Source organism: Lycorma delicatula, chromosome 13 (genome assembly GCF_047948215.1).
Source record: "Lycorma delicatula isolate Av1 chromosome 13, ASM4794821v1, whole genome shotgun sequence".
Lineage (NCBI taxonomy): Eukaryota > Metazoa > Arthropoda > Insecta > Hemiptera > Fulgoridae > Lycorma > Lycorma delicatula.
Genome location: NC_134467.1, coordinates 4326814 through 4350895, shown reverse-complemented (window position 1 = coordinate 4350895; position 24082 = coordinate 4326814). Strand labels below are relative to the sequence as shown.

Here is a 24082-nt window from a genome sequence, read left to right as displayed (position 1 = left end):
CCGTTGGCAGAATGGAAAAACGCAATAAAGGATGGCCGAAAGGAAAGCCTTGGCGGTAATTTTTGGATTTGAAATTATAGAAGAATGTGTGAAATTTTGAACATTTTTTCATGAGAATGTGAATTATTGAACCTTTTTTTTATTTTTTTTTTGAAGTGGGATGGGGCTAATGACCAAAGTAGTCGATGCCCCTAAAAACCTAAAAAAAAACAAGTTAGCGTATAAACATAAGACACTAATTATGATTAATTCGATCACTAAAGATAAAAAATGATATTTTTATAAATGCTGTATCTCAAAACAATCTATTTTTTGATAAGAAGCCACCAAAATCAGAACTCCACATTTGGAACACTAAACATTTAAAATGGAAAGTTTAACGTTACAGAAATCCAAACCTGGATGTACACACACTTTAGTAACACTTTCACCACGTAGGTTGGGTAAAAAGGGTAGCTTAATTTAGTTTTAATGATCATAATAGTACAAAATATTTTTAATAAACTTGCATTCACTCACACTAATACAATCTATTTATTTTTATAAAAAGGAATGTTTTAAATAAAAAAGCAATCTGTTTTCTGTGAAACTTTGTTTATTAGATTAAAAAATGAACCACTTGGAATGTACATTTGAAAATTAATCGATAATACAACTTTTAAAATAAAACAAACATATATAAATTATCATTTAATCCATAAGTTTCAATTTCACAGATATATTAAAAAATCAAAATACATAATTCTGAAATATTTTATATTATAAACAAAATGTTATTATCATCATATAAGAATTACATTTATATTTTATACGTGTATTTCTAAAACTAAAATTTAAATAAACTGAGATTTTCATTACAATAAAATAAGTCTACTCACAAAGAAAATTAATTTCTAAAAAATTAATTGCAGATAAAATTTTTAATTAAGTCGAATAAACTTGTGATAGCAAAACTTTAGCAAATTATTATGAAAAACTATTGAAACAGCAAAGAAAAGCTCAACTGTTTGAAACCAGTAACTTAACTAAAAAACTCAAATCCCCCAAATAAACAAAAAATAAAGAATATATAATCATATTTCTAAAAAAATAATAAAGCATCTGGTGAGAATAACAATGCAATTTTTAAAATTATGATGATTAGATAATTAATATATGATCTATTAGAGAAATTATTTTTAGAACATTTGGGATACAGAAAAAATCCCAAAAGTGCAGTCTGCCCTAATTTACCGTTTACACAAAAAAGGAGACAAAATGGAAGTTAATAATTTCAGAGGAATTTCTCTTCTTTCAGTAATCTATAAAATCTTACAAAAGTTGTAGAGAATACAAGGGCACATCAATAAACAACTTGGAGAATACATCAGGGTGGTTTAGAAAGGGAAGATCTTGTGCGGAACAAATAGTATGTGTAAAATTAATAAGCTGCACAAATTATAATCTTTTAAACTGAACAAACAATTTCTATCGCCTTTTCTAAAATTTAATTTATTTTGAATTTTCAGAACCATTAAAATTAAACGATGGTATTCATAAAAGCATGGAGGAAAACAGTGAAACTAGTTGCGGCACAGATATCAGATTACACACTTCTTGTGTGGTTTTATTATTATTATAAAGTTAACTTTAATATAAAATCACAACGAGGCTTTAAATTCATTCATGATCACGGTTATTTGTGAAAATGCACTTGAGGAAAAAATGTTCAAGAAAAACACATGTAACTTGTGATTTGTATAACAAGTCTCACTTTAGACACACTTTTTTACACCAAATTTTCTGATTGCCATTGTTCTGGACTTAAAATGTTCATAAACATACCCACACATTATAAAATACAGTAATATATAAATTGAAACCTCTCCACCTTTAGTTGCAACATATAAAAGTGAGAAAAATGTAATGTTAAATTATAAACATTAAATAAATTTGGTTATATGAATCTTAAATTACACACACTTGAAAGAATGCTATTAATTATTTCCATAATCAATTTTCTTACTATAAAAATTAAAGGTCATAACGATTCTCTAATAAGAATAACGTTAAGATGTCTTTCTTAAATATAACTCTATTAAAAGATTTTTTATGTATAAAAATATTACATACCAATAGTGACATGCTTAAAAAACTTAAAAGATTTAGATAAATGTTACAAACATTAATTTTTTTCTTTAGAGTGGAAATAAATGTGTTTTTTAAAATCACAAATGCGATAAAAAAACTTTGGCAGAAGTTACAAGTACAATCGTCCTCATTTGTATGAATATTAAAGATGTCTCTTTAAATGATTTTTATTATTAAACGACTTTTGAAAAAAATTACAAATATATTTTTTCTCCTAGTATGAATTCTTAAATGTGATTTTAAAGTAGAATTTTGATTAAAAGACTACTGACAAGAGTTGCAAACATTATTTTTATTCTTTTGTATGAATATTTACATGTCTATAAATTGCTTCTGGCATTAAATGATTTTTGACAAAATTTACATACATAATTTTTCAAATATAATTACGTTACAAATATAATTTTTCTCCTTAGTATGAATATTTAAATAAGATTTTAAATTAGAAATTTCATAAAAACACTTCTGACAAAAGTTACAAATATAATTTTTCTCTTTTGTATGGATATTAATATGCGTGTCGAAACAAGTTTTATTATTAAATGACTTTTGACAAAAGTTACAAATATAACTTTTCTCCTTAGTATGAATATTTAAATGCGATTTTAAATTAGAACTGATTAAAAGACTTCTGACAAAATGTATAAACATAATTTTTCTCTTTTGTATGAATATTTAAATGTAATTTAAAAATTATATTTTATGTATTTCAATATATTTAAAATAGAATTTTGATTAAGACTTCTCACAAAATGTACAAACATAATTTTTCTCTTGTATGATTATTAAGATGTCAATTTAAATAGCTTTTACAATTAAATGACATTTGACAAAAGTTGCAAACATAATTTCTCTCATTTTTATGAATATTAAGTTGTCGTTAAATTGCTTTTAATATTAAATGACTTTTGACAAAATTTACATACATCATTTTTCTCCTTCATATGAGTAGCAAGATGGATCTTTAAATAAGAAACATCACTAAAACTTTTTTGGCAGAAATTACAATCATAATTTTTCATTTTTGTATGAATATTTAAATGTGATTTTGAATTATAACTTTGATTATATTCAATGGATTTTTCTTTCATAATTCCATCATATACTGAATTATTTACATATTTCTTTTGAATAATGCGATTCTTGGTACTTCCCTTGGAGGTTCCTTTATCAATAATAACCTGTAAATTAAAAATAACTAATAATTCAAAGGTAATTATGAATAACGTAAAACTATATGAATTACAATAACATTAAGTATATATCTTATATATAATTTATATCTTGTAAAAAGTCACTAACACGTATAAAAAAATTGAATATTTTAAAGATATATTCATAATCAAAGTGGTTTTGGATATTAATTAATCATCAATGAGTTAACTTTATTATAATAAGGTACTTTACTTATCTTATATTTACACATTTGGTTGAAACTTTATTATCACAAGTATGTTTTAGGAAAACAAAACTATTTTGCAAATTTATAACATGTAAATATATTTATTATATACGTTTTATCAATATGCATGTTGATCAGACCTACCCATGCATTTTATATACAGGAAGTCTGGGCTGAAAGCATACAAAACTAATGGCCTACATTTAAGAAAACGGTCATTGTAATCTCTTAAATGTAGGGTCAAATGACAGAATACATCTCAAAAATTTGTTCAGTATACTCTTAGTCAGCAGCATATACAAACCGAATTGAATGCAATTGTAGTCCATCAAGATGCAGACCCGCCCCCCCCCCACAAAAAATGTTCAGTTTATGCTTTGCTTTCAATCAGTTAAGCATGTTCAACGGCTTGTATGAACTGAATTGAATGTCAATTCTCCTACATCCAAATCTATTGTATTCCAAGGATATGAACTGGAGAGTAGAAGAAGGGTTTCACAAACTGGAAATCATCAGAAGGTTTCAGTTAATTAAGAGACTGTGCATAAACTAAGTGATACATTCACTGCCCGATAAGTCTATTACGCGATCTAGTTACGGACTGAAGATTCCTTTTTCTACTGTTCACGACATCGGTCATAAGCACTCCATTTGTAAGTGTACATTACAACTGCTTCTTCACATTAAACCAAATGATTACCACCAATTATATCAGTTTGCTGCAGAGATAATTACCATATTAAAAAGAATCTTAATATTTTATTTAGTGATGAGGATACTTTTCATACATTTGGGATAATTAAAGACAACTGTCAAATTTGTTGTACCGAAAACCCCATACAGTAATCAAAAATGAAAGGAACATACTGAAAGTAAGTGTCGGCTATGACGGGAAAAAATGGTGTCAGAGAACTGTTTTTTCTCATAGAGTCCACTGTGACAGGGCACACATGCGTCTACATGTTTCAGATGTTTGTTGTTCCTAAGATTCCTGGAAGATTCAGTTTTCAACAAAATGGTGCTCCACAACACTTTTATCATATCAAGATGTTAGCATGTTCCTGGAAAACACTTCTCCAGATATTGGATCAGACGAAGTCCAACCGCATGGCCACCTACATCTCTCAGATATCACTTCTCTGGACGTTTTTGCTTGGGGTTTTATTGAAAGTTATAGCAAAGAAAAGTTTGAGATTTGAATGATTTAATACAAAAAATTTTAAAGGTGGTTGGTCTAATAATGCCGCAGATGCTCCCAAACATCTGGCAAGAGTTAGATTATTGTCTAGGCATCTGACCAGCTAAAAAAAGTGCATACACTGAAGTTCACTAACCTACATTAAAACATGACGAGTTGCTAAGTTTATTAAAAAAAAAGAAAGAAAGTTATTAAATTATATTAAGATTAGTTATTGCTCTTAATATAAGTTGTACTTTTGGATACTTTTAGTCTGGACATCCTGTAGATTATAAAGTGTGTATATATATATATATAATAAAACAAAGAAAATATTATTTATAATATATAAGATTATAAATAATACAATGATAAATTTATAATAATTAAAATAAAAACACCTCCTACTGTTTGCTTTTTTTTAAAGGTGGTTGGTCTAATAATGCCGCAGATGCTCCCAAACATCTGGCAAGAGTTAGATTATTGTCTAGGCATCTGACCAGCTAAAAAAAGTGCATACACTGAAGTTCACTAACCTACATTAAAACATGACGAGTTGCTAAGTTTATTAAAAAAAAAGAAAGAAAGTTATTAAATTATATTAAGATTAGTTATTGCTCTTAATATAAGTTGTACTTTTGGATACTTTTAGTCTGGACATCCTGTAGATTATAAAGTGTGTATATATATATATATATATATATATATATATATATATATATATATATATATATAATAAAACAAAGAAAATATTATTTATAATATATAAGATTATAAATAATACAATGATAAATTTATAATAATTAAAATAAAAACACCTCCTACTGTTTGCTTTTTTTTAAAGGTGGTTGGTCTAATAATGCCGCAGATGCTCCCAAACATCTGGCAAGAGTTAGATTATTGTCTAGGCATCTGACCAGCTAAAAAAAGTGCATACACTGAAGTTCACTAACCTACATTAAAACATGACGAGTTGCTAAGTTTATTAAAAAAAAAGAAAGAAAGTTATTAAATTATATTAAGATTAGTTATTGCTCTTAATATAAGTTGTACTTTTGGATACTTTTAGTCTGGACATCCTGTAGATTATAAAGTGTGTATATATATAATAAAACAAAGAAAATATTATTTATAATATATAAGATTATAAATAATACAATGATAAATTTATAATAATTAAAATAAAAACACCTCCTACTGTTTGCTTTTTTTTAATTCTTGCAAATTAGCACTTTTGTGGTACACAACTTTTCATCGATCTATTTAATACGTCTGATGAAGCGGTGCACACTGCAAAAGCGCTAATATGTATATTTACACATACAGAGTGAGAAACAAAACTGAAGGTGAGAGAGCTTGAACTGCAGTTATTTAAATGTACCTTTATCACTGCTTCTATTAACATCATTATTGGTGCGTATGTTACTACTCTAACCTACTGCTGTCAGTTGTAAACTATTCATGCTTCACTGCAATAAGTTTCGTTCCTTGAGTTGTGCTTTTCTGAGGCCATAATAGATCAAGGAACGGGTTACTATTTTGGAAGCTAATCACAATCACTTCTTAAATCCTTTCCAGAAACACATCAAATATACGCTAAAAAATTTCTGAATAATAGAATCCCAGCTACACAATTCAGTTAGAAAAAGGCATAAAACAAGGTTGAATGAATAATCCAAGAATTAAAAGAAAAAATAAGCCAAAAAAAGAATTGTTTTAAACAATTTTAACCGTTGAAACTCGGAATTTCAATAACAAATAGAAATTGGTTATATTAATAATCGTTCAGTTCAAATCCAGCTTGCACAATGATAGACACTCACAGTTCACAATTTAGATTTTTTGAGATGAAATATACCTAAAAGCTTCTAAGTTATGCCAAAAAATATGCGTAATGTGATGTAGTAATTTTTTTTGTTTATTCCTAACAAACAAAACCCCTTTTCCTCTTTATAGATTATGGGTAATTTAATCAGCATTTAAAATTTTATATTTCATTCTGAATTTATTTAACGAATAAATCTAATAGTGTATAGTGTTACATGTAAAAATTATTTATTGCAATTAGAATAAATGTGTGGTGTTAATGAATGCTATCTTTTTCAGGGAACGCGTAAATAAAATTGTCGGTCGATAAAAACGCCGGTAATTTGTCTGTGTTGATTGTTCGTAGTTAGTGAATTGTAAAAACAATGTTTTCAAACGCATGTGAGGAGAGCTCAAGAGATAACATTTTGGCTATAAAGGTTGCTGAGAAAGAATCGGGCAAAACTAAAACAAAAAAGTGTAACATCCCAGGTATGATTTTCTAAAACGTACCGGTCGACGAAAGCCCCGGGTACGATTTTGTGGCTATCGAGGATGACGAAAAGAAATTATGCAACGTAATAGTTGAAAATAATTACCGTTACCATCAAAAAGTAGGCGAAATTCAATCAAAAACCAGACGCTTAACGATAAAGAGTTTAATTTCATCATCTTTTAATTTGTTAAACTGTAAAGAAACTTTTCACAATTTCAATTTGTTTAAATTATTCAACATTTTTAAAAATCCCCACGTTACATTTTTGTTTAGAATACGAACATGTATTATTAACACTGAAGAGCCGCCAGATGTCAATTTGCAGCCAGCTCATGCACCCTCTTCTCATCGCATTATTCATGAAAATCCACCAAATGTCGATTTACAACCAGCAACACCAGGCTGCTCACGCGATATTGTTGACATTGTGATCGAAGACCCACCAAAATCGAAAAATGAAGTGTAAGGTAAGAAAAATAGTATTTATATTCACGTAACTTAATATTTATCGCATTTACGTGTTGTTTTCTACTCTATTACTTTCCCGTCTAACGCTATAGCTTTAGAAAGGAAAGTATTGAAATCGGTCCGATTTGGGCAAACGCGGTTTCATTGGATCTTTACGTTTTGACACCTAGGAACCCAAAAAACCCGGATGGAAATTAACCGGATGTTCGTATGTGTTCAGTGTCGCACTCTAAATCACCTTATATTTCCAGAACTACTGAACCGATTTTGACCAAACTCGGTCAGATTACTTCTATATATGAAGCATTGATGCCGTTAAATTTTCTACTTAAAAGGTCGAGGGGGTGACGATTTTGCGTAATTAAGGTCTTATCTTTCTTCGGCGTACTTAACGATTCAAAAATATTTGTAAAAAACAATTTTGGAAAGTCGCACCCCTATCCCAAAAAATGCTCTAAATAAACTAGCGGCTAAGTTGTACACTACGTCAATATTACTCCCTCTTGCCACAAGGAGCGCTAGTGTACTGACGTACAACTGTTGTAGAATTAAATAAACAAAAAACATTATATTTAAATAAAACGATAAATATTTTTAATTAAGTTGTGTGTATATGTTACGGAAGCGGAGCATAAAAAAAACGTCGGTACCAGAAATTCCTACAAAGTTTTGTCAGCTTTTTTTTCTATAAATGCGTATGAATACATCGTACGCGTTTTTCTCCATTACGTTTGTTTTTACTTCAACTCGACTGCATCTTTGTTTTATTTCCGGTTTACTAGCGGTAAAGATCTCTTTGGTCGGTATGATTGATGTGAGAATGATAAGGTACATTTAAGAAAAAGGAACTAATTAATTGAAAAGTAAGAAAATCTTCCCGACATAGACATCATAAGCATGCGAGCTTACGAGTAAATGAAGCCTTTACACTCTGCCCGGTTTACTTTTTATTTTATGCGCTTGTTTTTAGACGCTTAGACCGCATCTAAGATTCTTGTTTTCATTTCTATAAACACCGTAGTGTTACTTGGCTAAATAATTTCCTTTTTAAAGGAAAAAAGTTTAAAAATAGCTCTAACACATCAGAAGTTTGCGAGTTTAGTCATTTCAACTGTAGTAAATCGATCGACATGTCACATCGATTGGCGTAGTCTTATAATTTCAAGATATCTTTTGTTGTTTTGAAGTTAAATTAACGGCACGATATCCTAGCGGTTGAATCGTTGAAGACGAAGTAGAATGCTTTGCCACGCTCGATATTTCTCCGATACACCGAAATGATTTTCATTATGAACCGATCAAAAAATTTCATCGTTACCTCTTAATGGAAGCTCACGTTGACAAAAAACACATCGATAATTCTGTGTAAAATTTTTTCCAGCACTCGCATTCATTTTCATACATTTTAGTGAAATCCGTTTCCAAACGCTGTTTATTTGATCTAGCAAACCAAGTAAAACAATATTTTGAAGGTGAAGCGATATGTTCTTGCGATAAGAGCCTGGATGCGGCATTTTTCCCGTCGCTGAAGACTTCTTTCTTTCTCTGCATAGCCTCTGGAAACGTCGTAAGATATTAATTCAGAAAATAAATGAGGATGATGCGTGAATGTAAATGAAGTGTAGTCTTGTGCGGTCTCAGGTTGGCCGTTCCTGAAACGTGTGGTCAATTGAAACCCGTTCGCTAAAGAACACCGGTATCCGCAATGCGGAATTCAAATCCGTATAAAAGTAACCGTCTTTACTAGGATTTCAACCTTACTACTCTCGACTTCGAAATCAGCTGATTTGTGATGACGAGTTCACCGCTAGACGTACTCGGTGGGTTAGTCATTGAAGACTGATAAACTGAACTTGAAATCTTTCTAATAACTCGTACGGTACGTATAACTTAGGTGATTTCAGTGAAAACTTGCCGAGAGCGATATAATATTTTGCGTTTAAACATCAATTTTGAAATTAACCTTTGAGTTGCTCCGCTCATTTGTAATGTACATTTTATCCTTTCCTTTTCTTTAAAATCGATATTCATTTATCAATAAATGTCGGTAAAATACCGTATTAGTTCATTAATCTGGTCACGCTTGTTGCAAGATGCTGTCGGTTTTGTTTATCATTATCTGAATTATTACATACAGTACCGGTTACGGTTCTAATTAATCCCTTTTGACAACGCGGAATCTTTTGAACGTTACGTGAACTTGACGAGGAATCTTAAGTTGTAATAAAGATGCTTGTCCTTTATCAGACTACTTAAACTTTTTTTTCCCCGATTTATTTTTTCTGTTCCTTTGGGATATTGCCTTTTCATCTCGTATCTGTGATCGAAGCAAAAATTAAATTAGGCTATTTTAAATTAAAAAATTAATTTGAGCATATTGCGCACTTGCCTAACGTGGCTTATAGGTAACTCGCCTCTGTCAACAATAAAAAAACTATATTTAAATCTTTCATCAAAATTTATTAATGGTTTTCACGGACTTTGTGTTGAACTGGCTTTTACCTTTTACGGGTAGGCAGTTCACTTCCTTTGGTTAGTGAAGTCCTTACAGTCTTAACTTAAGACTCGGTGAGATGCGTTTGAGTTCATTAAATAGTAGCACACCGATAGCAATGTCACTCGTGGCGCTCGGCATCGGTGGCATCCTGGCCAAGGCAGACTGGAATTTGTCAAAGGCCGAGGTATCAAAAGTGACCTACGGTAAAGTCCATAAGGGCAACAACGGAGGGGGTGTGGCGGCGGGTATCTTCCTTTACGAGGGTCAGGACGGTAAAGTCTCGTCATCGCAAATCAGCTGATTTCGAAGTCGAGGTCTAAGGTTCAAATCCTAGTAAAGGCAGTTATTTTTATACGGATTTGAATACTAGGTCGTGAGTACTGGAGTTCTTTGGTGGATGGGTTTCGATTAACCGCACATCTCGGTAACGGTCAACCTGAGACTGTACAAGAAAACATCCTCTGAAGTAATACCTGACGGTGGTGCCGGAGGCTAAACAGAAAAAAGAGAAAGAAAAAGAGGACAGAAAAGATTGGAATTTTTTGGCTTGTGCTTTTCAGCCGATAATAATCTCTCTGGTTATTTGCTAAGGTAAAAATTTAAATTAAAAACATATTGTTTTAAAACTTACATATTTTTTCAAAAAATTGTCTAATTCCAGCAATAAACGCCACCTTGTGTGGAAACGTTAAACGACCGAGAACCTTTTATACTCAGAACAATGAACAATAAAATATTCAAGCGGTTTTAATGTAAAAACATCAGAATATGTTTATTTAACTTTAAACCGTTAATAAATAAAAATTAAAACAAATATTTTCAGCGATTCTCTTTTATTCGATTATATTTTTCGATACAAAATATCAAATCTTAACTTAATAGTACGCAGATGTTAGAAATGCATTTTAAATACGTATTGAAGACGTTATCCAAAGATTATAGCAGAAAGTCATAAGACGGCACAAAGAGCAGATGAATATTGTTAGAAATGGTGTTAGATACAAATGACAAAGTTAAATGGAAAGGTCGACTTAAAGGTTTGTCTAGAAAGAACAAACGAGAAACGCAAAGTTTAGTTTGAGAAGGTTAGGCGGGCATTACATATCGTAAATTAAATTTAAAAATATAAACGATTTAAATATGAGAATACGGTTGGCTGAATAGGGAGGCCGAGGTCGAAAGACACGCACGCTCTCTTTGTAATATTCAGGAGTACGAGTACAATTTCTAAGTTCATGTCGGATTTTCCAAATTCTAGTTCCGGTTCAAAATGAATTAGAAGAGAAGAGTTATTGATTATTTGTAAATTGGACTAAATCGGTTATATCAAGGATGCAGTAAAATTTGGCGGCCAATAAGACGAGAATTTTAAATTTTTTAATCAGAAAGACTCAATATTTTTTTGGTATCCTGTCTTTGGTTTACGAATGTTGAGCAAAACTAATATCGAACGTTATTTAAAATAAACTTAGTTCTTTTTGCTTTGCATTCTTGAAGCCGACTTTGCAAACGCCCTTGTGGTCACGCAGAAGGTACGGTAGTATTTATAAGTGAATCTTTATACGTTTTGTAACTGTTATAATTCTATTTTACGCCGATAAACACAAATTATTTTATTTTTTTATCGTGTTACACCATTTCCTTTACAGGACGAAGAAAAATTGTTTGGCGGTCTGAAATCGTGAAAAGATTCTTCGTAAAGGGTTTGGCGTGTTACATACCGGTACGCTTAGTAAATTTTATTTTTATATTTGTTAATTTATGCGTATTACATTACGTTTATAAGAGAACAGTTTAGATCTTTCAACCAGATCAGGCGAAAATCAGGTCTAACTTCGAGTGTTTTACGGTAGGCCTCTCGGGGAGAGATTTCACTCGTTAATAAAAAAATGCTCAACGCGCCAAGGTTGCTACCTCAGCGTGGTGCGAAAACGCAACCGATTTTTTTCAGTTTATATAAGTGTACGTAACAATATTAGTAATTAAAAAATAAATTAATAATAATGAAGAAATGAACGAGTTCAACGGTTTCCATCGACGATGGAAAAATAAAAAGATGAAACTATTAACTTTTTAGAACTAACGATTAAAAGAAATAATAATAATAATGCCCTGAGGTAGATAATCCCCACGTCCGGAACACAACATCTACGTTCCACGTCCAGGGCGGCAACAGCTGTACTCACGTACATTACATATAGCTGGCTAACGGGGTTCCGAGTATCGTTTCTCGGATATACTTTTTTCGGCCGAATCAGAGGACTGGATTTCACGGCCACCTGCAGACACGAAATTCTTACAGATTGTGGAAATGGAATGATACCACCTTTAGAGCTGGCGATGTGGCGGCTACGGTCGAAGTTATTTACAGGTGTAACGGAGACTTTTCGTTGTCCACATGCCCCCCGCGATGGCAAGCATGTAGTTAAGGTGCCCGTGTTGTTCGGGGCATGGGAGCCCTGAAAGCCTCGGTGTGTAAGGGCCTGGAGTCAGTGCAGAGACTGCGCATCCGCTCTCTGCCAGGACATATGCCGGTTCCACCGGAGTACCGGAACGGACCTCCAGGGTTGGTAGCCCTGGAGTGGGGGTGTACCCCGGCGGCTAGCCTTACTACAGAAGGGATTATTTGTTCATGGAAACTGAACAACTAAACGTGGCAGAGGGTTCACGTAAACACCCTCGTTTAGAACCGGCCGTTTCGCCTGAGGCGAAACGCCGAAAGAGTGCGGAAACTAAAAGGATTGAGATTGAGGCTAGAAAAAGCTTACAAAAAGCTTTTTTCAAGAGCAATAATGCACCGAAACCTAAATATTTGGTCATTACCAAGGAGGATGGAAATTTTTCGAAGGCGAGTCCTTTTCTCATCGCTCGGGAGATAACCAAATGTGCTGGAGGCCCTGTTAAAGAAATAAGAAAAACCTTCACAGGACTTCATGTAGAGACTGTAAATGATATACAGTCTCAGAAGATCCTAGGACTGAAGAAAATAGGAGATCTGGCTGTACGCGTTGATCCCCATGGCACACTCAACACCTCAAGAGGTGTTGTGGTCTGTCGGGATCTTTTAAATTGTTCGGAGCAAGAGATTGTAGAGAAACTGGCAGTACAAGGAGTAATAGAGTGCCGTCGATTGAACATGAGAAGGAACGGTGAGGTCATACCCTCAACTTCTCATGTCCTCACTTTCAACCGGCCTACTTTGTCGGAAAAGATAAGAGCAGGGATTCACCGTTTGGATGTGCGGGCATTTGTCCCACAGCCAATGAGGTGCTTTAAGTGCTAACGCTTTGGCCACACCGCTCTTAGATGCGAAAGACCGCAAATATGCGTGTGCGGTGAAGAGGTGCATGAGGGAGAGCCGTGTAAAGAGCCTCGTACATGTATTAACTGCAAAGGAGCACATTATTGTAGATCAAGGAATTGTCCTGTCTACAAAGATGAAGTAGCTGTGCAGGAAGTAAAAACCCTGCAAAAGGTCAGCTACTTCGATGCAAAGAAGATAGTTAACGCCCGTAAGCCTAGAGCAACAACTTACGCTCAGGCTGCGGCTGCCGTTCCTGTTCCTGCTCCAGTTGCTGTCGATGAAGGTCAACTCATCAATAAACTTGCTCCGACCTTGGCTAATATGATTGAAAGAATTATTGACAATAAAATGAAACCTTTCAACAGTAAAGATCCTATAAAGCCAAAGATATTAGTACAGCCTCCTCCCGAAGATAAAACATCGAAAGTTGCTCTTGTTCTGAAGAAAACGGACGCCAAAGCAGAATGCCAAGTCCGTCTCAGTGAGATTCTTGATGACAAGAAAAGGTAATACCTACAGAGACTGTTATGGAGGCTCCCAAGCCTCCTGTAACTGAAGTGGCCTCTAAGCCTCAGAGGCCACAAAAAATTTCACAGGGGGGACGAGTGTCCCCCCCTCCACAGGCGGTGACCGGTGCAACCCCCGTGTCTGGGGTCGGCCAAGTTGCCGCCCCACAATCGGCGCCTGTAACCGGTGCCGATACATGCCCGTCGTCGTCGGCGGCTTCGGTTGGTTCCGATACGGAGACCGGAAGCCTTACAGGCGACGACCTTCTCCGCGAACACGATGCTGTTCGTAGGATGGAGAAGAAAAGAAAAAAAGGATGGCCGAAAGGCAAACCCAGACAATAATTTAATTAAAAATTAGCGAGTCGATTGTACAATGGAACATCAATGGATGTTTTTCAAACATCCATGAGCTCCAACGCTTGGTACATGACGTAGACCCGATTTGTATATGTCTGCAAGAAACGCATTTCCGCCGAAATGAAAATTTTAAATTAAAAGGATTCGATATATTTCGGCGAGATCAACCGCTAAATATAAGAGTTAGAGGTGGAGTAGCTATATTAACATCGACTAGAGCTACCACCGAAGCGGTTGTTCTAAACACATACCTACAAGCGGTCGCCGTTAGAATGAAGCGTTCGCTTCAGATCACTGTTTGCAGCATATACTTGCCGAATTTTGATTCGAATAAGGATGACATAGCAAGAGTAATTTCCGAGCTTCCCCCACCTGTTTTACTGGTGGGTGACTTTAACGCTCATAATTCTCTTTGGGGATCGGATCGAGTAGATCCCCGTGGAAGAGAACTGGAAGGGTTACTGATGAATTCAGAACTTATTATTTTAAACGACGGATCAGGAACCTTTTCCAATGCCAGAGATGGATCGACGTCCTGTATAGATCTTGCACTTATAAGCGGATCGATAGCACCGAGGTACAGCTTCCATGTCATAGACGATCTGCATGGAAGCGATCATTTCCCGGTGCAAATTGTAACTGATGTTACAAGAAAAATATATCCCAACCCTAAAAGATGGTTATTTGAAAAGGCAGACTGGACGAGCTTCACAGCTAGAACGATACTCCCAAAAACAACTGGAGTTATCGGAGACGATGTCGACGCCATAACAAATGCAATAATTGAGTCGGCATCGAGATATATTCCCAAAACATCTGGGAAACTTACGAAGAAACCCGTTCCATGGTGGAACGATGAAATAAGTGAAGCTATAAAAAGAAAGAAAAGGGCGTATAACGCCTTTAAGAAGCGTCCTAGTATAGAAATCTTGTTGCCTTTAAGAAATACAGGGCATATGCAAAACGTCTTATGATAGACTCGAAAAAACGATCTTGGCAGCAATACGAGTCATCCATTGACAAAACTACTACTGCATCAGATGTTTGGAGGAAAGTGAAGGCGATTTGTGGGCGTAATGATTTTGCTCCCATAACTAGCCTTCAAGATGAAGATGAAATAAAAGACACTCCATATGAAATTGCAGAGCTGTTATCCAATCACTTCGAAAAGGCCAGCAGAACGGACAACTACGAAGAAGATTTTCGTACTAAAAAAGAACAACTTGAAGGTCTACTAAACTTCAGAACTGAGTATAATTACTCATATAATGTACCTTTTAAAATGGAAGAATTCGCGAAAGCGTTGGAAAAATCAGGTAACACAGCTGTTGGTCCGGATGAAATCCACTATAATATGATCAGGCAGCTGAGTACCACTGCAAAGCGTAGATTACTAGAACTTTATAATAAAATATGGCGGGATGGAACGTACCCGCAGCAGTGGAAAAAAGCTCATGTTGTTCCAGTACCAAAGAAATATAAAAATTTAACAGACCCCCAATAGCTATCGTCCTATTTCTTTGACGTGTGGTATGGGAAAAATACTGGAAAAAATGATTAATAATCGACTCGTCTGGGTTTTGGAAAAAGAAAACCTGACATCACCGTATCAAGCAGGTTTTCGGCAATACCATTCTACCACTGATCAAATGATCAGCTTAGAGGACGTTATATATAACAGCTTCATTAAAAGGAAACATTGTGTCGGAGTCTTCTTTGATATTCAGAAGGCTTTCGATATGACCTGGCGTCATGGTATAATGCTCCAGATACATGAATGGGGCATTCGTGGCAACTGCCTATACTGCTCAACAACTATATGAATGACCGTACTTTCCAAGTACGAGTCAGTAGCAAATATTCATCTGTAAGAAATTTGGAAAATGGCATACCACAAGGTTCGCCGTTGAGCGGTACCTTGTTTACCATTGCCATCAATAAATTGATATTAGCCATTCCAGCAGAAATCAGCAAAAGCGTCTATGTTGATGATCTGGCAATTGTGTATGCCAGCAACAAGACTGCTATGGTGAGGTACAAATTGCAACGAGCGATCAATGCTCGCAATGAAGTTGCAAAGAATAACGGATTCCAATTCTCACCAGAAAAAAACGTCCTGTGTACACTTTTGTAGGAAGAGAATTCCTCATCAAAGTCCTGCGTTGACAATTGATGATAATCCGTTTACAATATAAGATATTTAGGATTAGTATTGAATAAATCCCTTACATGGGGATTACATATACAGGACTTGAGTGATAGATGCAAAAGAGCCCTAAACATTATAAAATGTTTATCGAACTTAAATTGGGGCTCAGACAAAGAGACATTATTGAGATTGTATAAAGCATTGGTTCAATCTAAACTAGACTACGGATGTATCGTATATTCATCCGCTAGAAAGTCGCATTAAAAAAAGTTAGACGTAGTTCATAATAGCGGAATAAGATATGCAACAGGCGCTTTCCGCACAAGTCCGGCGGCTAGTCTGATGTCTGAAGCCGGAATAATGCCACTACATTATAGAAGAGAGATCCTCTTGTTAAGATATGCAGCAAATGTATGGGCTTTCCCTGCTCATATAAATAATAAATTGTTTACGAATCATCCCATGGCTGCATTATACGAACGTCGTGCTACCTATTCCAGACCAGCCGGAATTAGGTACCACGAATTAAGAAATAAATATGAAATTGCCATTCCAGATACATTGGCAATTTCTACTAGAGAAATACCGCCATGGCTCTTGCCAGCGGTAAATACAAGTTTGGATCTCTCTGAAGGAGAAATAAAAAAGAAACCAGCAGTGATCATCCAGCAGGAATTTTTGGCAACCGTCAGTAGCTACGAAGAACATATTAGAATTTATACTGACGGTTCTAAAACCGAACATGGTGTTGGATGCTCGATATATGTAAATGAAGAAGCCCACTTTTGGAAACTGCCAGATGTGGCCAGTGTCTACACGGCAGAACTCACTGCAATTCAGCAGGCTCTTCGCTACGCTGAACACTATTGCGAAGAGAGAGTGCTAATATGTTCCGATTCATTAAGTGCACTTGTCGCAATTCGAAACAAGAACATTAAGGATGTCCTAATTGCAAACATCCTGTCCATTTTATACGTACTAAAACAACGAGGACAGCGATGCGTATTTGTATGGACTCCGGGGCATGCTGGTATTACAGGTAATGAAATCGCAGACGAAGCTGCCAGAAAGGCAACAGTCTGCGATGACTTGGATGCATTTCCTGTAAGAGTGGCAGATGTTAAAAACCGTCTAACCAACATAGTAAGAAACAAATGGAACGCTAAATGGAGGATTTTAAATACAAAATTAAACTCAGTAAAAACTTCTCCTTATAAATGGAAAAGCTACTTTAAGTTGACTCGCCTTGACCAGACTTAGAATCGGTCACACGCGATTAACAAACTTATATTTGTTAACCGGCGAAATGAGACCAATGTGCGGTGTTTGTAATAAAACACTGACAATCAAGCATCTAATAGAAGAGTGTGCCATATATGAGGACCTCAGAAAGAGGTTCCGTCTTACAAATAATATTAGTGCTGATCTGGATAATGGAAATGAAGAAAATATAGTTGCATTTCTACACGCCAGTGGAATTCTTAAAAGTCTATAAAATGAAAGTTTAAAGCTGTGGTAAAAGATACTCTAAGCGGTAGTTAAAGAAATGGTATTGATAAGTTTAATTTTAATTTCATGGTCTTTTGAGAACCTTATCTCAAATTTTAATATCAGGACCCTTTACACCCCGTAAGTGTTTGTGATTGTCCTTGGCTTTATGTCTTAAATGTTTTGTGTAGTTTGTCCTTTTAAATAAAATGTAAGGGCCCTTTACACCCTTACATATGACGATCCAGATGGTGATAGTAATTTCTTTTAAAGATTGTGACGAGGGCTAATGACCTTAGCAGTGGATGCTCATAAAAATTCAGAAAAAAAATAAATAATCTAGATTTTGAAATATACAAAAAATAAACCTTTACAGATAACATAATAGCTTACGATTCGAATCACTCGATGGACTATAAATTATCGGCTTTTTGATGCACGATAGACAGATAGACTACGTAAATCACCATTAAAGAAATCAGCATATAAAGAGTTAGACATTTTTCAAACAGCAGAAAATAACGGGTATAAAAATAAATAAACGGAAAAATGAATAAAAATAGAAATAAATTACATGAAATTAAACACACACGATAAACAAATCTCTAAATGGAGTAAATTAACAGTTACCGGGAAAGAAATTTACCCGATTAAACAAGTCTTTAGTAACTATAATTTAAAAACGGTTATAAATACAAATAATAGCCTAAAAAATTTGTTTTAACAGCAACATAGAATAAAAAGATACTTCAAGAGTAACAGTATATACAAAATAAAATTTAAATGCGATGCAACACATATCGGACAAACAGGAAGATTAAAATTAAGATATAATGAACGCATGAGATCTTTTAAAAATCTAAAACAATATTATAATTATGCGACGCATCTGATAAAAGGATACCCTCATTAAACGGAAGAATCGATGAAATTAATTCACATGTTAAAAGGAAGAAAAATGAACGTTTTAGAAAAAATCGTTAAATTAAAAAGTAACAATAAACGAACCGATTAACAATCAAGCGGATGTCCTTTTCAAGAAACTCAATTTACTGAAAACAGGAAATAGATAAGTATCACCGTTAATAACAAACAAGAAGGCCAAATAAGGCGTGACGTGAAACATAGGGAGAGGCGTTGACGAAACGCTGTATAAAGATTAACATAAATGTAAAAGTAAGATTACAATAAGTTTTGACAACAGAGCGGTTTCGAAACACATCAAGAGATAAAAGAATGAAGCTAAGAAAGGTAAACAGTAGTTAACATAAAAATCATAGTAATGTTCTTAGCAGAAAAGATAATATTATCCTATAACAATAATTTTTTGCTTACGAGATCATATTAAACATTTATCAATATAATTAAAATCAGGTACAATATTTTAAATAATGTACCTAAACTGTGTTTTATATTTAGATTAATTTCCGGGAAATGAAAAAAAAAAAAATTTAAATCGGCAATAAATAACTTTCGAACATTCTTTGAAGGTTCACGGAAGTAGAAGATGGTCAATTTAGTGGAATTTCAAAATGCTCTTGATTTTAAAATCTGCAAAGAAAAGAAAAAAAAAAAAAAGAAAAAAAAATTGCAAGAAATAATTAAGGTATTGTACAGTATTTCATTTTTGATGCGCATTTTGTCTTTTCTAATGTAATTTAGTACTGTAGTACATTATTATAGATTACTGTACCAATTTTTGAGTTTCATTATTTTACCGGTCTATAGAAAACTCCCTAAATCGAAAAAAAATGTCGGTCTCTTGAGATTCGAATTAGAGAGGTTTCACTGTAATTATACGTAACTACCCAATGAAGACTCGAAAAATGATTAAATTTAGCCGTTCTATTCTCTTGCAAACTTTTAATAGACTTCATAAAGAAGCGATTCTTAATGTCGTGTTTTTGTCATATTCAAGCCGTACTCACAATCTTACGTACCGATCTTTCCTTCCCTTCAGGTCACGGCAGCTTTGCACATTTCTTTCGGCTAACGTAAGCGCAAATCTTTTTTAATTACACATTATATAATGAACCGTTCTGTACAGAGTGAAGGTACATTTACACCGTAAATTATAAATGAGGGTGTTCTCCCCGGATAGTATCGCTTGTGTGCATCACTCACCAGGTGCACAATTGTATTACACAAAATCATTTCAGAGATAACACTGTATATCACGGACAACAGGGTCTCTGGAATACATGTCACCGATCGCTTGTAAAGCGCTCTTATCATCCAACAGACAACTACGTGTCTAAATGTTGGGCTAGTTGTATTAAGGCCTTATACAGTAAATAATGAGAAAAGGCCGTCCCAAGGCGGGCAATAACATGAAGCAACATTAAGAACCGGAGGTAACTGTGTATTTAGAAGCAAGAAAAGCCGCTGAGCTCAGATGCCTAGCAAAGCAGTAGATCTTTGCCGTTTGTGATATCGATTAAAGTGCAGGTTAGAGAACACCGCATCAAAGGTCAGATGCTTTGGTTGCGCTTTATAGCTACGTAAGAGCAGAAAATTTGGTTTCTAGTCTAAACGGATGGCTCACGACAGTTCACTAGTAGACTTACCGCCGGGCTTGAACGAAAGAAATGCACCTGCGGCGGATCGAGCAGACGAATAACCTACGCACCGTAGTCTAAGCGGGAACAGACCAGAGCTTAGTAGAAGCACAACAACCGTATTTGATCTTAGATAAAACTCTCAGCGTGTCTAGTTTTTAAAAATTTTATATTCAGTTCCTTTAAATGTGTTACCCATGTCAGTCGTTGGTCAAACAAAAGTCCCAACATGTGAATCCAATTGTTTCACACTACGATTTTAAACGGGTTATTGTGTTTTTGATGTTATGTAAATTGAAATATAATCCTACCTACTAAATGCCATTTGTGTGTGCGCCCCCCTTAGCTTAGCACCGGAACGTACTGAACACTAGCGCAAATTCATGATATATATCTAAGTTTTGGGAAATTTTAATACTTTTTAATCGGATCCGAATTTTCATAAGAAAATCGCAAATCTCGAAAACGGTTGGTCCTAGCGCTCTGAAATTTTTTTTCAGAGCTCTTTCCCACTACGATAATCCCATCTGTTCTCAGTAGTACCTGTCAGATGACAATATTTTCAAGCGCCCCGGAGCGCCATTTAGAAATTTGGGAGGGGGTTCCACTGTAATATCTCGGCAGCCGCTCATCCGATTTTCACGATTCAAACGGTACGCAATTAAAGTAATGAGACCAGTTTTTTTGGCGACCAAAGTGACAGCACTAAAGTTACTGGTTAACATATAATTACATGAACAGCTGATTTACATTAGGTATTATTTTTAGTCTTTTTCAACAAAAACTTTTCACGAAACAAGTTTTTGTTGTGCGTTTCTTAAACGGGTGATACCGATATGAGCAACGTTGTGCAATCAAGTTATATTTTAAACTTGGTGAGAATGCTACTGAAACTTGGTGCACGGAGATGATATTCTGTCACAAGCCCAGGTTTTTAGGTGGTTTAAGGCATTTTCAGCCGAGGACAATCCACACTCTGGAAGACTGTTAATGTCAAAAAGTGATGACAATGTTGAGCGAATCAGACTTGATACGGTGCAACTGGCGATTAACTGTCAGAATGATCGCAGAACAATTGAATTTGAACCGTACCACAGTCCATCAAGTTCTGACAAACAAATTGGACATGAAAAAAGTTTCTGCAAAATTGGTCCCAAAAAAAAACTCACCGTCGAACAGAAAAACAACAGGGTGGAAGTGTGCCGCGATCTTGTCCTGGTTTTCTAAAAAAATGTTAATACTGGTGATGAATCTTGGCTATTTTTCATATGACCCAGAAACAAAATGCCAGAGCAAGGTGTGGAACACTTCAAATTCACCACGTTCCAAAAGAGCAATCAAAAATCAAAACCGTGCTAATTTGTTTCTTTGTTAGTAACTGCATTGTCCATAAGGAGTTTTTAACTGCAGGATAGACTGTAAATCGATATGCTTACCGAGAAATTCTTGGAAGGCTGCGGAAAAGAATAGCCCACATGAAACCAGCCATCAAAGACAACCGGATGCTACATCATGACAATGCACCTTGTCAAACTTAATGATTTAATTTCCACATAACCAAGATTCAGTAGATCAAGCATTAAAAAGTTAGCGCTCGACCTGCTGATACATACGAGGTCTGTAAATAAAGTAATGAGACCGGTTCAGAAAAAAACATTTTATTTAAAGCGTTGTGTGGCTTCCCAAGGGAACTATTTTGAAGGTGATAAGAGTTTCCCACTCTTCATAGCAGTGTTGTAACTTAGAAACCGGAGTATACTTCAGATGATCGATTACATTTTTTAAATATTTTCTATTGTTCCAAAACGGTACCTTTGGGATGTTATTTTAAAGGCGGAACAGGAAACGTCACATGGACTCAAGTCAGGTGAATAAAGTGGTTGAAGAACTATAGGAATGTTTTTCTTTGCCAAAAACTCATTAATTGAGGCTCAATTAATTTGGCTTGAGTCCGTATGACTTTTCCTGTCCCCACCTATGCTATGAAGAGTGGGAAACTCTTATCACCTTCAAAATAGTTCCCTTGGGAAGCCACACAACGCTTTAAATAAAATGTTTTTTTTTTTACCGGTCTCATTACTTTATTTAAAGACCTCGTATGTATCAGCAGGTCGAGCGCTAACTTTTTAACGCATGTAGTACACGCTTGATCTACCGAATCTTGGTTATCTGGAAATTAAATCATTTAGCCCTACGTTCTGGTTGCACTCACCCACCGTACGATCCGATCTTTCGCCTCAAACCTACGGGCTAGCGCAGCTGTAATGTATAAACATACGAAGGCTAAAAACTAGAAAATAAAAAATATGTAAAAAAAATTTTAAACCACTCTTAAAACGCACTAAAAGGTAAAAAATAAATTTAGGCCGTATTTCAGAATGGATTTTTTACAAGCTCCTTTTTCAAATTTTTATTTAATATCTCACTTTCGCATCATTGAAAACCTGTAACAATATTAAAGAGTTCCTTAAGTAATAATCTGATTTCTCTTGGTTACTTTAATAAAACATTAATTTTTCTTTCAGAGGATTGGATTTTTGTTTCCTTAAATAATATATCTCAGGCCAACTTACTTATACATCCCAGGCTAAGCTGGGATAAATTACCAGCATAGAGATGACTTGTTACATTATTTTATTTTAAGAAAACCTTTTTTTTTACATTTTTGAATAATATTTAATCAAACTGGGTAACTTATCAAAATAAACAATTACTTTGATAAATAAAATTTTAACCCCAAAAATCAAGGAGTTAATTAGATCTGCAATTAAAATCAACTTTTTTTTAACTTTAATTTCACGATCAAAAATTTAACTGTATTAATGTAAATGAGATGGAACTTTTTTTTTTTTTTAAAAAGGGGTTAAAACAATTTTTGATACCTCTTTTTTTAAATACAGCATAATGTTAATGATCAAAAATGTCATATTTAATTCAGGGGAATGAAAAGAAAACCCAATTTTTTAATGATCTCTTTCGATATTGAGCCAAATTTGCTTCCAGTATTAAATTAGTCAAATCAATAGAAATACTACTTTCACGATTAATAATAATAATAATCACAATTTTTATTTTCATTTATTATATTTAATAAAATTATTTACTTCATGGCAATAAATTTTGTTTGATTTTTGCATCTGCACAAACCAAATAGTAATAATTAAATTAAATGTATTACAAATCTGAATTGTTTTTCATTATTTCTATTTTAAAATTTTGTTGAAAATAAGGGACAAGCACCCGGAAAGTTTTCGAATCCATGGCAGACTTTTAGACTTTTTGTGAAGAACTTGCCACTTTTACCTTCATTAACCGCATGATTGTGCTAGTCTTTTTTACAACCCTAAAATTACAAAGAAAAGTTAAATCATTTTTTTTATTGCAAATAGTAAAGGCGCTTTTTCAATAATAACTTCTTATGACTTTTTGCAATCTTTATTTAATATTTCAGTTTCACATCATTGGAAACTTTTTATATTAATATTTAGGAGATCGTTCAGTAAATCTTGACATTCCATTGCGATTTTAATAAAATATTAATTTATTCCTTCAGTGGATTTTTGTTTAATTTAAAGTTTAAACTTTAATTGAAGAATATGTTATTGCAGTTCTTTTGTAATTTTTTTTATCGGTTTTATATTACATTATCTGCATAGACAGATTTCTGGACGTAGGCTATATGAGACGGTTAATTTAATGGTCTCCAAGGTAGAAGTAATATCAAATTTCATATCGCTGACT

At 34.1% G+C, this 24082-nt stretch overlaps 1 protein-coding gene across 4 annotated transcripts in view; it reads right to left on the bottom strand.

Moving 5' to 3' along the window:
• Window positions 1-2923: 2923 nt before the first annotated feature.
• Window positions 2924-24082, bottom strand: part of LOC142333658 (uncharacterized) — a 46359-nt gene continuing 25200 nt past the window's right edge. For 3 of the 4 annotated variants that reach the window (XM_075381042.1, XM_075381044.1, XM_075381045.1), the window contains exon 7: window positions 2924-3311. In XM_075381042.1, the coding sequence (XP_075237157.1) occupies window positions 3000-3311 (312 nt within the window). In that variant the 3' untranslated portion in view covers window positions 2924-2999. The remainder of the gene's footprint in view (window positions 3312-24082) is intronic. The other variant, XM_075381043.1, reaches the window with a different exon arrangement.